This window comes from Manacus vitellinus, unplaced genomic scaffold (genome assembly GCF_001715985.3).
Source record: "Manacus vitellinus isolate BGI_N305 unplaced genomic scaffold, ASM171598v3 scaffold_38_pilon, whole genome shotgun sequence".
Lineage (NCBI taxonomy): Eukaryota > Metazoa > Chordata > Aves > Passeriformes > Pipridae > Manacus > Manacus vitellinus.
In genome coordinates this window covers 2,827,700-2,841,746 of record NW_021940526.1, presented here as the reverse complement: position 1 = coordinate 2,841,746, position 14,047 = coordinate 2,827,700, and the positions used below count along the sequence as shown (strand labels likewise).

Genomic DNA, 14,047 nt, shown 5'->3' with positions numbered 1-14,047 from the left:
ATTGGTCATGTTGGCAGGGAAGGGACTGTCAAGGTACAGCAGGAGAAATCTTCCTGCAGCCAGTGATGTGCCAAAAAATGCCTCAGCCCCATGGCCTTAGAATAGTGAGAAAAACTTCAGTGTGTTACTTTTTAACACAGTAAAATTGTGCATTCCTGGTCACACACATGTAAGAGGTGCTTTTTAATCTGACTGATGTCTCTATGGGCTCCTTAGTCCTCTCCTGAGAGCTCACTCCTTGATTTCAGGGAACTCAGGAATTTGTATCATCAAAATAAAACCAGAAAATAATTTCATATGCATTGCAAATTGCAGCATTCTTTCTTCCAAGGAAGTATATTACTTTTCCTTTTCAAGGACAGCTATCAAATGGGAAGTGCAGCCATAAGAATGCCCTAGGGAAGGGGGACTGACTCCCACTGAGCAGTTTTCACCTGCAAACATAGACATACAGCAAAAAAGTTCCCCTGTGCAGAAATCTAATGGACAGGGTCAAATTTACAAGGCAGGTGAGAGGAAAGACAGGAGGAGCTTCCCAAGCTGACATTTTAATTATTCACTCTTGCAAACAAGAAGTGCAAATCAACCCCCTTCTCTGCCGAGGCAGGAGATTTCGGAGGACGCTCTGCAGCAGAGGAGCTCTCAGGGGTGATGCCCGGCACAGCCCCACAATATCTCATTTACAAAAAACTGCTCCAACATTTCTCGGGTAATCTTGATTTGACTCGATTTGCTGGGCTGCGTCGCCACCAAGTGCAGTCTGTCCTCGGCGGCAGATTGGCCCTGACGCGCTTAATGAATTAATCTGCCCGACAAAGTGAACTCCCTCCCCTTCCTCCAGCCCCGCCAGACAGCATGGGAAGTCAGGAAGAAGGAGAAAGGCAGTGCAGCCGCTGCTAATAAGGGAGAAATGGGGATGCTTCCCCCTGCCCGGGGTGTGGGATGGGAGTCAGACCTGATCCCTGCCCCACAGTGTATTCCCGGGGTGTTTTATAAAAGCCAGTGTGTTTAAACCAGATTTCTATGCCTATATATCCCAATGCTTCAGGAAGTCCTACTTCATATGGAAGCACAAGCCTTAGCAATAAGGATCTTTGCTTGCACTGTGCCCAGTGAGAACTATTAAATGCAAACTAGGACATAGATACCAATTACTGTTCTGTTCAGACTACAAAACTGTAAAATTCAGTACAATTCACAGTCTCTTGCTATTCTTTTAACTGTGTGAGCCAAAGCCTGTTGGATCTCACCAATTAAAAACCAGAAATGCTCATCTTAAATACTTCTCTTTCGTTCACTTTTCTCTCTCCAAAGATCTGTATCTGAAATGCCCTTTTTTTTTTTTCTGGCCCACACAGTTCATTCCACAGACAACAGAAAAGGCATTTAAAAGTCTCTGCAGGTAAGTCAGTGTTGTTCCCTGGTAATACACAGCACTTGTCTGGTGTAATTGGATCCTGCGTGAAGGGGAAGACAAGGAAGAAAGAGCAGCAAAGCACTTTGAAATTCCTACAGAGCCACCAAAGCCCAGATCTAATCATGTCAGAGCAGGAGATAGAAAAAACCGCATTTATACCCAGAGCTTTGGCTCCACAAGTAAGTGAGCTGCTTGACAACATTTTTTTCCCTCTGATCCTATGACTCTTACTGAACTAAACTCTGCAGGGCTTGAATAAACGTGGCTGTTTGGTTATAATCACAGAATCTCAGAATGGTTTGGGTTGGAAGGGACCTTAAAGATCATCTATTTCTATTTCACGGAACATAATTTAATGGGACTATAACCAGGACAGTTTCTGTTCTGTACTACAGGGGATCAAACAAAGTTCAACAGCAGACCTAGGGACGAATATATCACTGAGATGTGCAGAATGTGCAGTTACTGAGTGATTACTGTCATTGCATGGTTAAATGGGAATGGAAGCAGCAAACACTGCCCTGGTGCTGATGCGGAGTGCAGATGCTGCAGGACCAATTTTATATGGAAACTCCCTCCACAGACCTGTTCCTAAGTGGGCTTAAGCCTTGAAAAAAAGCCACCAGGATGCCCAAGTAGATTTATGATTACTTCAGCTGTCTGTGACCACTTTTGACATGTATGGATATGAACTTCCAGAGATTTCCTGCTGCCACCTAGTGTTTCCCATGGCCGAGCAGCGAGTTTTCTGACATCAACACAGCCTGCCGTCTCAGGGACCTCAGCAGCATCACTGCAGGTTTGGCCAGTCCCTGGAAACAGGGTATCTCCTTACGTGTTCTACTCCTTCAGCTTTCTCAGCTGAGCCAAGCAAGAGCTTGCTGGACTGTGAGACTGAAGGTTGGCAAAACACCTTCAGCCTCTCCAAACATTCACTGGAGAAAGCATTTACTGCTTACACTTACTGTTTATCTTTCATGCTTTCCTCTGGGGGACCACTGCCACTGGACAGGAACCAGAAGGACCCCACTGCCACCCCGAAGCATCACCTCCGCCTGCCCAGTCCGTCATGGGCCCAAACCCTGTTTCTGGCCCCAGAGAGAGTTTGGTCAGTGCAGGGAAGGTTCTGGAGGCAAAGGACTTGGCTAAACAAATGAGAAGGAACTAACAACAACAGCAGCAGCCATATGAGCAGTGATGGAGTCCTCCACCTCCAGGTAGCAAGCTGGGAGTGAGGCTCATTTTTCAGGACAGGCGAGCCAGCGAGAGGAGTTACTGGGACAATGTCCCATAGCTTTGTCTTCAGGGACTAACTTCCTTGTTAAAAAAAGAACCTGATTATGAGTGTCCTTGCTCAGGATCTAATTCCTGGCTTGTTTCAGGTTATACAGTGCTACCTGGAGTGTATTCCCAACCTTCTATTCCCAGAGGAGACTGGATTCAATTTCTGAAATGCTGACACTGAGAGTTTGCCCCTTTTATGTGTGGACCTAGAGGTTAATGTGGTTTTCGAGCTCTAAAGCAGTCTGGTCGGCCTCAGCAGATGTAGACTGTGAACTCTAAATTGACTTTCAATCTTTATTTAGTGTACTGCAAAGTTCTGCTCACCCACATAAGCTCTCAAAAGCAGAACTAAAGCTTGCCCTTGCAAGACTGCCCCAACACTAATATTACTTAAAATTGCAATACTGATGTGCAAACAGCATTTAAAAACATCCTTTTACTCATCATATTGGAGAAAACTACTTTTACCCATGGAAGTCTGTAATCTATATTGATCTGCGTTGTTGTCTATGCTTGCTGCAGGCTCAGGTAAAGTAACTCCTTTGTCATGTGAGCAGACTGATTTGACTCAATGCCAACTGTTGCATGGACAAAGCTTACTTAGGTGATGAAGGATTTCTGAAAAACTTCCTTAGATGTCCATGCTGCCGACAGCAAACTCCAACATTCTTCCAGGGAAGAGCTCAGTTGGCTCAGAGAGCCTGTGCAGGTGTAGGTGAGAGCCTGTCTCCAACTGTCTGCAGGAGGAGAGTACTGGTAGCACACGTTCTTTTAGGGATGTCAGGGACCTTTTAAATGAGGGACATGATCGGCAGGCAATTAATTATCACCCCTCCAAGGCAGTGGGGCAGAATGATGCACTTAAGGTCTTACTGCAGTGCTGAACTTGTCTTCACAGTCCAGTGTGGAGCAAAGCATCATTCCCTACCCCGCGCTGGCTGCGGCGACCACCTCTGGAAACCACATTTCTGCAGGCACTGCTCCTGCATCACTTGAGCACATTTAAAGGACAGAAATAAGATGGAATGAGAAAAACTTGGTTTGCCACTGGCAGTATTTACTTTGTGTGCTAGGAGAGGGTTTTTCACTGGCAAGCTCAGTGTTTCTCTGTGATGGCCAGGTCTGGTTTGTAAACCCTGGTGCTGGTGTCTACAGTCCAGCTGCAGACAAACCCCCAAATGCACCTGCCTGAACCTTGCCATGAGGGACAAATATCTTGGTCAGAAAAGGTACGTGAATAATTGATTTTCTAGTTCAGTAGCAGAACTGAAAAACTGAGGGACATCTTGTGTTTTGAGTCAATCTGAGATGACAATAATGCTAGTTTTTCTTCTCCAAATGAGGCTCTGGAAAAACAATGTGAAAGTCAGGCTGGATGAAATGCAATGGTATGAAAGAGCTGCTGCTCACAAGCTGACCAGGAATTTTGCCAGAAACTCAGAAAGCCAGAAACTCAAAACTACAAAGAAGATAAAGCGCCACGAGAAGAGGCATTTCCTTTAGAATGGAATGGAATAGAAGGAAATGGAATCGACTATTTCAGTTGTTAAGAGACCTATAACAATCACTTAGTCCAACTGCCTGACCAATTCAGGGCTGACTAAAATAAAGCATGTTATTAAAAGCATAGTCCAAATGACTTGTAAACACTTTTAAACACTTTTCTCTCATGAAAATCAACTTCACAGGCAGCAACAATATTCTTTAAAACATAAAAAAATTCTTAGATAAAACCTGTAATTTTCAGAAATCAGGTGATCAGAAATAAACCCCAAAGTTTCCTCTATACAATGTAGAACATATGAGAATATATTAATCTAGAGATATGAATTCTAAAGAATTTCTGAGCTGGGTAATTCTTGCACTGATTCGTCCTGTGGCTGATTTTTATTTGTACAGTGATAGATTTCCTGTAAGACTACAAAAAACCAGCTACTTGGCTCTTCTCACACCAAGTGAATGTCATAGTTAGACACATCCATGGACACTAGGTGGCATATTTGTATTATATCTGCACAGGGAGGTACAGAGAGTAACTGAAGTAGCACTGTCACTTGTAAATGCAGTAACCAAATAGCCCTCAAGAGTGAAGCATTACCCCTTTGAAAGAAAAGCTTTCACTGAAAAATGTTGCAGTACTTTCTTCTGGCACCATGTAGCATGAAAAGCATTCCCATTCAGCGATCAAAATAAATTGAAGTGGGGTTGCCTTGCAGGAAAATGGCAAATCTGACCGTAATCACTTGTAGATGAAGATAATCACAGAAGAACTTTGGCTGGAAGGCATTTCTGCCTCCAGTCCACCCTCCTGCCCAGAGCAAGGCTAATATCAAAGTCCAGTCAGGCTGCTAAGGGCATTGTCCATCAAATTTTGCCCTCTCCTTTACAAAGGCTGAGATCCCACAGTCCCTCCAGGCCGCTGTCCTGCTGCTCAACCACACTTGGCAGCAAAACATTTTCCTTCCACCTGGGATGTCCCGTGCTGCAAGGTGTTGGCCCTTTTTGGAGACGCCCCCTCCACCTTCTCCCAGCTGAACACACACCAGGCACAACGTGGGACTGCACGGTGTGTAATTAGGAAATGTGAGTTAATGTGCAGGGCTCTTCATGATGTGGTTACAAGGAAGGCCCACGAGATGTCAGCAGCCTTCCAATTCCGTCCTGTCAAGCAGTGCTGTAGATCCACAGCATTTGGTGGGATGGGAGTCAACCTTCCTCAAGCAAGGAATTCAGACTGTCCCATGTACAGAGGCAGGAATGGGAGGAATAACTAAAAGGAAGGAGTTACCAAGAAGGAGAAGTAGACAATTGGGTGGACGAGGAAGAAAGGTCAGGACAACCACTGATTTGTCCATCTGCCCACAAACAGCAGGCAAAGCCTTTGAATGGTTCTTTATTTCTAAATCCCTCATTTCCTGGTCAGGCATTTTCCCTGTGCAATTCCACATGGGAGGAGAGGGCTGGAGGAGTTACCTAATGAAACTTGGATATTTCTGACTGCTCAAGCTCAGACAAGGACCCTGGTTTATCTCCTCTTTGAGGTCTTTGACCAGTCAGCATCACTGGGCACAGTGTCCTCCATCTAAGCAAGGAAAGCATGTAAATGCAGGAAAAAAATGACAACTGAAAGGAGACTTGAATTTCACTGATGGAAATATTTTAAGAGGCCAAATAGGATGGCGAAGAGAAATACCTTCTTTTTCATCTGTCATCATGTACAGTAAACAGAAGCTTTGCTTCATGCCAGAGCTATTGAAAGGGCCACAACCAGTAACTCACTTTCGGACTGTTTTTCCCCTGTGCAGTAGAGAGGATGAAATGCATCAGTAGAAGCTTAGAAAAGTTTTAAAAATTACACCAGGATTGGGGTCAGGGTTTGAGAGGCAGAAGGGAGAAAAGCTAAAACTAGTAAGCAAAACATATAGATTAGACCACTGGAACATGAGGATGAAAGACTGGGAGAAAAGCTGGCAACGCTGTGGTCTGTCCCCTGCAGAAGTTCTCTGCTCAGAACACCGGGTAAATGAACTGCCACGGGTTAATGGCACAGTCGATGTGTATCTTAAATTAATGTGCATCTCAGCTCAGACCTGGGGCATTCAAGGGCATTTGGGTCAAGTGATGGAAAGGACAATGTGTCCCCTACTTTTAAGGCAGCTCAACCCACATGGCACACAAGGGGCTTCCGCTGTCTTCCTGACAGTACAGCATCGATGTCAAGCTGAGGGAAGAAAATTCAGGAAAAGGAAAATTCCACCACATGAGCATGGCTGGATTTGCTGCAACGTGCTCAGGGGAAAAGGACATGCAGAGGTCCCAGCAGGAAGGATTCAGTCTTTTTGATGCCTCCGTATATTTGGCCACCCAAACACTCACAGCTCCGTCCCTTCTTCCTCAAGGACAAACCAATCACTGTGTCACCATCAAGCTGGGGACTCTCATCTGATCTTGCTGAGTGTGTGGATGATGAAACTACCCAAAGCATCAACAAAAGCAAAGGGATGGAGGCTTCACACACGTACCAGTGCAGACAACTAAAGAGTAACCTCAGCATGGTGTTTTTTCATGAATAAATGCCTTTTTTCCCTCCAGTAACTTGACAGAAGCGAGGACGCTCAGCTGTTCCCTGCACTGGGAAACATGAGAAGGGATTTTAACAAGTCTTCAGTGCCATCCTGCTCCCACTGACAGCAGCAGGCACTCAAAGATCTTAACAGAGCATCTTTACAAAGCCAATGATAAGCTCTTTTGGCAAAAATCCCCAAAATAAGGGTTCTGGTGTTTGCTTTCCTAATATTTTGAGTGGAGTGGAAATGCATTTGCTTAGTTATTGACTCTGAGGCTTTCCAAAAATCAAAGGGTGGCAACAAACTGAAACTTCTGTGTAGTATAAGGGTGATGACAAGCCAAGCCTGCTGTGTGCTAAGAATAAACATGCAAACCACGAGCTGCAGGTACACACAGAACTACTACAAAGTATTGAAGGAAAAGGAACGAGAGGCCTGGCATCACGATCTCAGACTTCATGAAGCCCATTTTAAGTGCAGGTAGACACAGGCAGTTCACATTTTTCTTGCAGAGATGTTTTCAGTGAAAAATCAGCCTTTTTTCACCCCCTCTGTCTCCACACCACAAACCTATCAAGATCACTGCCGCTTTCTATTTTTCATGAAATTTCTGCAGCATTTTACTGACTTGTGGTGGCATCTGAAATACACAATCCTCTGCTGGTATCTGGGTCACCCACACTGAGAAGGGGAATCCCATTATTGTCTCTCCCTGTGTTTGAAATGAATGAATTTGTACAGTCAGCTCAGGTTTGGATTCAAAGGCTGATATTACCATGACAAGCCGCCGCCACCCGCGTGCCAAAGCACTTACAAGCCTTTCATCCCAGCCAACGCAGAGGCAGGGCAACGACATCCCCCAGGATATTTGGGAGCCCAGGGCGCTGCCTCTTCATCATTGCTGCTGCTGCCTTTGAATATACAGATGGAGCAGTGAGAATATTTATCGTTTATTGGCTTTACCCAAAGGGATACGCTGCCTATCAGATCCTCTCTGCTTTGCAGGCTGAGAAACAAGCAAACACCACTAACAGGGAAAGCTGTGAAACCTACAGAAGTCAAAAAAAAAAAGTCTTTCCCTTCCTCTGCCTCAGCTCTGGGTGAAGCCCAAAGCAAGCAAACACCAGTTCTGTCTCAAACCCAAGAAATCTCAAAGTCGGCTCTATGATCTGTGCTGCTCTTCAGTCATGAAGAAGCACCTATTGGGACACACTTCTGCCTCACAGCACAGTCAGTACTGAAGGAATCAAACAGAATAAATTCAGGAGCACGTAAGAGCAGAGTTACAGAGCTGCTGTATGACCTGAAACCTCAGCACCAACTAACTCTGGCCAAATGCCTCAGCATGACCTACTTCTATGACTCAGGGAAAAATTATGAACCTTCTACTGCTACACATCAGTGCATTTACAAGGTACATCAAGTGAACTATGAACTGCTGGGTGGGAAAGGGGAAAGTTGTAACCAATACTGAGATCTCAGAACCTTTGGTTCCTGTCTCCATGAACTGCAAGTGCATTTTAAATCTTCAGCTCCCAGTGAAGTTATGAAATCCTCAGTGCCCTTTCAACACTAAAGGTACTGGTGCATGTGCACACATAAAAAAATTCATCTAAATTAAATGATTATGCTGAGCTAGTTTAGGAACATTAAAAGAGTTTTTGCTTTAAAGTGGATGCAACTCAGTTTCTCTCCATGAGTTGTTATAACAAAATAAGGATCTTAATTCTTAAAAAATATAGAGTAAAATGGTATCTTGCAATAGGGTTGAAAGCAAATTCTCAGATTACAGTCAATGTCTCTTAGTTGCTATTAAAACTAACCTGTGTTTTCTGTATTATGGAGGCCCATTTCAATAAGCTGCAATTGGGTCTCTGGCAGGGAGAGAAACCAGAGGGTGAAGGTACAATTTCTTGAATCCTCCAGTCTTAACACCATTTCCTCATCTAACTATACCTTTGGAGCAGTGTCATGCAATCAGCTGCAATTTGGGTAATCTCCTTCCAAATCCACATCTCCCATCTCCAACCCCTCCTGAGGGTCTCTCTGCAGATGGGTTTGTTTGTGCTCAGCCCCACAGCCACTGCCACAATGGGGACCAGGCTGCAGGAATCCTGTCCCTGGGACACATCCTGGGAAGATGCTGTGGGATGCAAGGATGCAGCAAGGCTACATTGGGAGAATAGCTCGGATTGGGAACTGGATTTTGTTTAGTTTAGTTCTACAGTTTAGTTCAGTTCTACAGTTTAGTTCAGAAGTATGTTCCTGGTATTTGCACATATACAGACCCCTGGTACAGAGACAGAAAAGTAAGAATTGACAAATTTCTTGGAAATACAGTGATTTTCTCCACTTCAAAATGCGGCAATTGCCCATTTGGGGAGCACTGCACACGTCCATTTGCAGGCTGAGACCCAGAGTGGTATGGCCTGTACAGTGCTGAGAAAGCTATTACATTTTAAAACTTACTAAGCTTATGGATTTGATGGTTCCAGAACTGCAGGAAAGAGATGGCAGCTCTATGAGATAATAAACACCTTTCTTTCCCCCCTCCCCATTTTAAAACATCATCACACATTCATGTCAAAACACCCAGAGACATTTTTGGTGTTAAGAAGGGCTGTGGAACAAAGTTGCTCTCCTCCCCTAGCAGGAAAAGGTTTGCCTACTTTTTTCCCTCATTATTCTAAGGCCTCTATTATATAGTACAATATTCTATTATAGCAAAATAGCAAGGTCTTGGTTTTATCCCCCTTGTCCTGAAGCACCACCCAGCAGTCCTGATCAGCAAGTGATGAGTGCCCTTCAGGAGCAGGCAGTAAATGTAAATTTAGCAAAGAGCACTTATCAAATATAGCTACAGGGTCCATGCTCTCAGGATTATCTGATTTTCCCTTGCTGCAGAAAAATCCCCATGAAAAGGAAATCCTAAATTTATTTTGCAGCTGCATGAGGGGTAGATGTACACGGCTGGCAGGGCACAGGCTGCCACCACAGCACAGGTGTGGTTCACTTGGCTGTCAGGATGTGCAATCCCAGAAATGCTGCTACATCAGGGTGAATTTGTCTACCAGAATCCTGAGCCTCTGGATGGGGATCCTAGAGCCACCCTGGCTCCCTGTCCAGTGCTGCTCTACCCTCTAAGCCAAGTTTTCTTCCCAGGTGCCCAGCCTGAACCTCCCAAACCACAGCCTGGGGCTGTTTCCCCTCATTTTACCACCCAGCGAGTTCAGCTCCATCCCCATGTGTTACCCCCTCCAGGCAGCAGCAGGTGGAAACGAGATCCCTCCCTGAGCTCCCTGCCTGGCTGAACAAGCAATTTAATTTTTTTTCTTTGGTGTACTTTTCCCTCTCTCCCTTGCTCCAAACCGCCTTTGCCTAAAGCACTGCTCTTAAATTAATTATCGAGGAGTTTTATGCTGCAGAGGAGCATCGTTTTGGGCCTCCATGGGGACTTGTGGCTTTTTCTTCTGCAGCCTGGGAGTATGAAGGCTTGGCCCCTGCCAGACCCATGACTCACACTCTTCTGAGACATTCACACAATTTTTATATAAATAAATATATATAAAAATAATTCCTTTTTTCCTTGCAGCTCTACTGTTAAATGTTTGCCTTTGCACTCGCACGCTCCCCAGCCGTGCCTGCCTCCCGGGACAGCCACTGTGCAATGCCAACAGTCCGCTGGCATTGCTTCATTAAGGTTACAAGCAATTAAAGGCAGGCTGGGGAACTCCCAAGGGACTCTGTACCTTCATAGGAGCCAGCTGGATGGGAGTGATGCATGATGGATCCACCATAGGCTTCGGCCGGTTGGCCGTGTCCGCCAGCAAACTGTGCCACTGCTGAGGTAGTCCCGTGAACTTCTGCTCCCGGTGGTCAAAGCCAGTGTGGACCCGGTGCTCGAAGTTAGAGGGCCCAGAAATTTCAAGTCTTTTCTTCTTTTTCCCGAACATGGTGAAAAAATCTGGAGAAGTCATAAGAAAACAGGAAAGAAAAGAAAATTAAAAAAAAAAATCGCCACATCTTTATGCTTTGTTGCAACCCACAAGCGTTCTCTCTACTTCCTAGGGAATTTTAGTAGATGGCCTCAGCCAAATACCTGCATGAACTTCACTCCACACGTTGAGATCTGTGTGAGGGAAGGGCTTATCTGACCTCCTCACTGGGAGATTTTAAGAAATAAACCCACAACGTCCTTATTTCTTACCTCTAAATGTTCATAATACCTTCCGAAACAAGAAAATGCCCCTATTGCCAGGAAAGAAAGCCCCAGGTCCTACTTTCTGCTTCCCTCTCTGTTGCAAGTTACATCCCATGGAAGCTCCCAGCCTGGAGCAATGCCAGCAGCAGTGGATGGCTTTGCTCAGAGGACGGCACTCGGTGTAAGTGGTGAGCTGTGCCCTGACACACCACAGAGCAAATGCACACACGGCTCTGCATCTCAAATCTACCCACCAGACAACCCATCCCAGATGAGAGCCCGGCCCTGCTGTGGTCAGATGTAGATCTCACACACCAGCAGTCAAAGGCAGATTTACTGCTGTGCCAATTCAGCCATGCAAACAGACAGAGAGCTCAGATCTAATTCTAACCTGGTCCAAGGGACTTCACCTGCATTCAGAAAGGCTCCTCCTTAAAAACAGTATCAGGTATCAGCTACTACAAACATCACAGTACATGACTTCTCCTTCAGGGCAGAAATGATTGCTGTGAGAGCCACATGCCCACAGTACCTTGGTTTATGTCCACTTGGGTGGGATTCACTACAGTGATGGCCCTGCTTCTTTCAAGATCCAGAAAGAAGGATCAGCTCCTTTGGTCTTTGTGAAGGTGCTGTGGAGAAGAGAGAGGAGTCCCTCCAATGCTGTACAAGCAAGGAACTGGAGGCGGATGGAGGAAACGTGACCTTCCCAGCTTCTGCATTGCTGGAGAGACCTGGGTTGGCCTGGCTGCCTGGTAAAGCTAATTGTTACAGCACTTGCTCTACAGAAAATGAGTGTTTTAGTCAATTTTTAGTTGTTACTTCCTGATAAGAGCAGTTTGGTTTGCCTTCCTCCTGCTGCTTTGTCCCTCCTGAGGAGCCTGGGGAAGGCAGCAGGAGGGTCTGCAGGGCACACAGAGATCACAGGCTAACAGGTTAGCTGGGGCAAGAGAAGTTTCAAAGTGGAAGAAGGCATGAACTGCAAGCTGAAAGGGATGAAGGTATTTGCTCCTTCTACTGGCACAGCAAATAGCCAGTACACCCAAAACCTGCATTAACCCTTGGGGTTGGTGGGTCCCACCTTACAACAAAGTGGAGGAGACTAATGGTTATACTGAAGCAAGTTCAGAATTGACTTTCTGAAGGACTCCAGAAATCTGCTGCATAAGGCAAGGACAAATTCCTGGTCCCAGGGAAACTGCCAGTGGTCCTGTCACTTTTCAGTGAAATACTGTCTTGTTCTGGCAAAGTCCTCTGCCTCCTTCTGCTGTCTCACAACAGTCCTCCACCTTGATCTCTGGGCCATTTCAAGCACGGCTTGCTGAGCCCCTGAGCAGCATCTGTCTGAAACAGCAGCAGGGCGAGGAGGCTGGCAGCTCTATAAAACCTCCTGTGCCACAGGAGAGACTCAGCTGTAAAGGTGCTGCCTTGACTTTATGATTCAGGAGGCGGAGAGGAGAAGCTCAGAGAAGAAAATTCACACAGTTGTGTTGCCGCTGCAGCAAAAAAAAAAGATGGGATGATAAATCAGGTATTTATTACATCCTCATTTCCTTTTATTAGTTTACTTAAAGATCAAGCCCATTATTTGAAAATTGATTGCTGACTGCTTTGTAAGTCCCCCCTGTGCATTTGCAGGTGATTGTCTCCCCTGTGCATACTTTCTTTGGCTCTTTTTCCATTTCCACCATCATAATCTTTTTATTTGTCTTGTTGGTGCATGTTGGGTACCTTTTGGCACTCACAGACAGGTTTCCAGCCTAACCCAAAGCCATCCTGGTTTGCCTCTGCTCAAAGACTTTATTTTCCAGGCTCAAAGAGAAGCAGCCAGGTAGCAGCTCGTGTTCAGTGCTCGTCCGCAGGGCTCCACAAATCACAGCCGGCGGCAAATCAATGGCACTGGATTGATTTCATTCACCCTCTGGGATGGGAATTTGTGAGATTTGAGTCTATTGGAGTAACATTTTAAACCATCAGCTCTAGACATGTACTTCTTTGCCCGATCAATGCCGGCACTTGCAGGATTTCCTGCTGGACTTGCATCCGAACGCAGCTATTGGATGCTCCAGGTCCTCCGGAGCTCCAAACAACATCACGTAACTAAAAGCACATCAGCTGGCATAGTGCATATTGCTTTTAAAAATAAACAGCAGATTCATTCAACAAGATATTCCCCTTTTGGTTTTAGATTTGTCTTTGCCATGTTGCTCTCTCCTGTTTCAATGCTGTTGCAGATAGAAGCAAACGTGAAATTTGGCCCAGTGGGACCTTTACTTTGTCAGGACAGTATTTTGGTCTAAAACCGGATGCCAAGGCCACACTTTTGCACAGGGATGGTGTCTGAGGTCTGGGCAGTGGGACTTGCCCCCCCTTTTGACTGCAGCTCCTGTTTAGATGAGCTTAAATCGAGCATGAAGCTCCAGCAGGACAGACAGGGATCCTGGCACCTCGCACAGCCAGGGATGGGTTCAGCCATGCGGGCAAACACAGCAATGCTGTGGATATCAGTGGCCAGAGAACACCTCCCATGGGGCTGTGCCTGTGAAAGGTAACCAGGAACCCTGGTTAACAGCAGCCTGCCTCCCCAGCAGCTCTGCAAATGGCTGCTGGATGCTCCTGAAAGGAGCAGAGCCTCCACCAGCTCTTGAGGGTTTCAATAATAAATGCTGCGCAGTCGCTTCACTTCATCAGCCGGCAAGGTCTCTCCGTTCCACTGCAAAGCAAAGTCAACCTCTCCTTAGCACAGTCCCTCTAAATAACTGTAACACACACAGCAATCACAAGGAAACTTCATTTCCTCTGATTTCTCCCAAAGAATGGAAACAATGCTACTTGTTTTCCTGAGTTGTCTGAGGATGAGGACTGGGGCAGTGAAACCTTGAGCTCTGGGCTTTTAAGTGCCCCAATTCAGTCTCCACTGATGTGCCTGGTCTCAAAAAAAGGAGAGATGATTTAATTTTTGCTATGGCTAAAATTAATTTTGTGTCATTTTGATACGACACAAAAAAAAAAAAGGCATTTACTCATTTAATTAGGCGTGGAAGCAGAAAACATCCTGGATGAGTGAACAAACGTTTT

General features: G+C 45.6%; 1 protein-coding gene across 4 annotated transcripts in view; it reads right to left on the bottom strand.

Moving 5' to 3' along the window:
- PAK5 (p21 (RAC1) activated kinase 5) overlaps nucleotides 1-14,047 on the bottom strand; it is a 159,401-nt gene that overhangs the window by 27,429 nt on the left and 117,925 nt on the right. For 3 of the 4 annotated variants that reach the window (XM_018077585.2, XM_008924822.3, XM_018077588.2), the window contains exon 2: nucleotides 10,518-10,732. In XM_018077585.2, the coding sequence (XP_017933074.1) occupies nucleotides 10,518-10,732 (215 nt within the window). Of the gene's footprint in view, nucleotides 1-10,517; nucleotides 10,733-10,994; nucleotides 11,080-14,047 lie in introns of those variants that run through there. The other variant, XM_018077587.2, reaches the window with a different exon arrangement.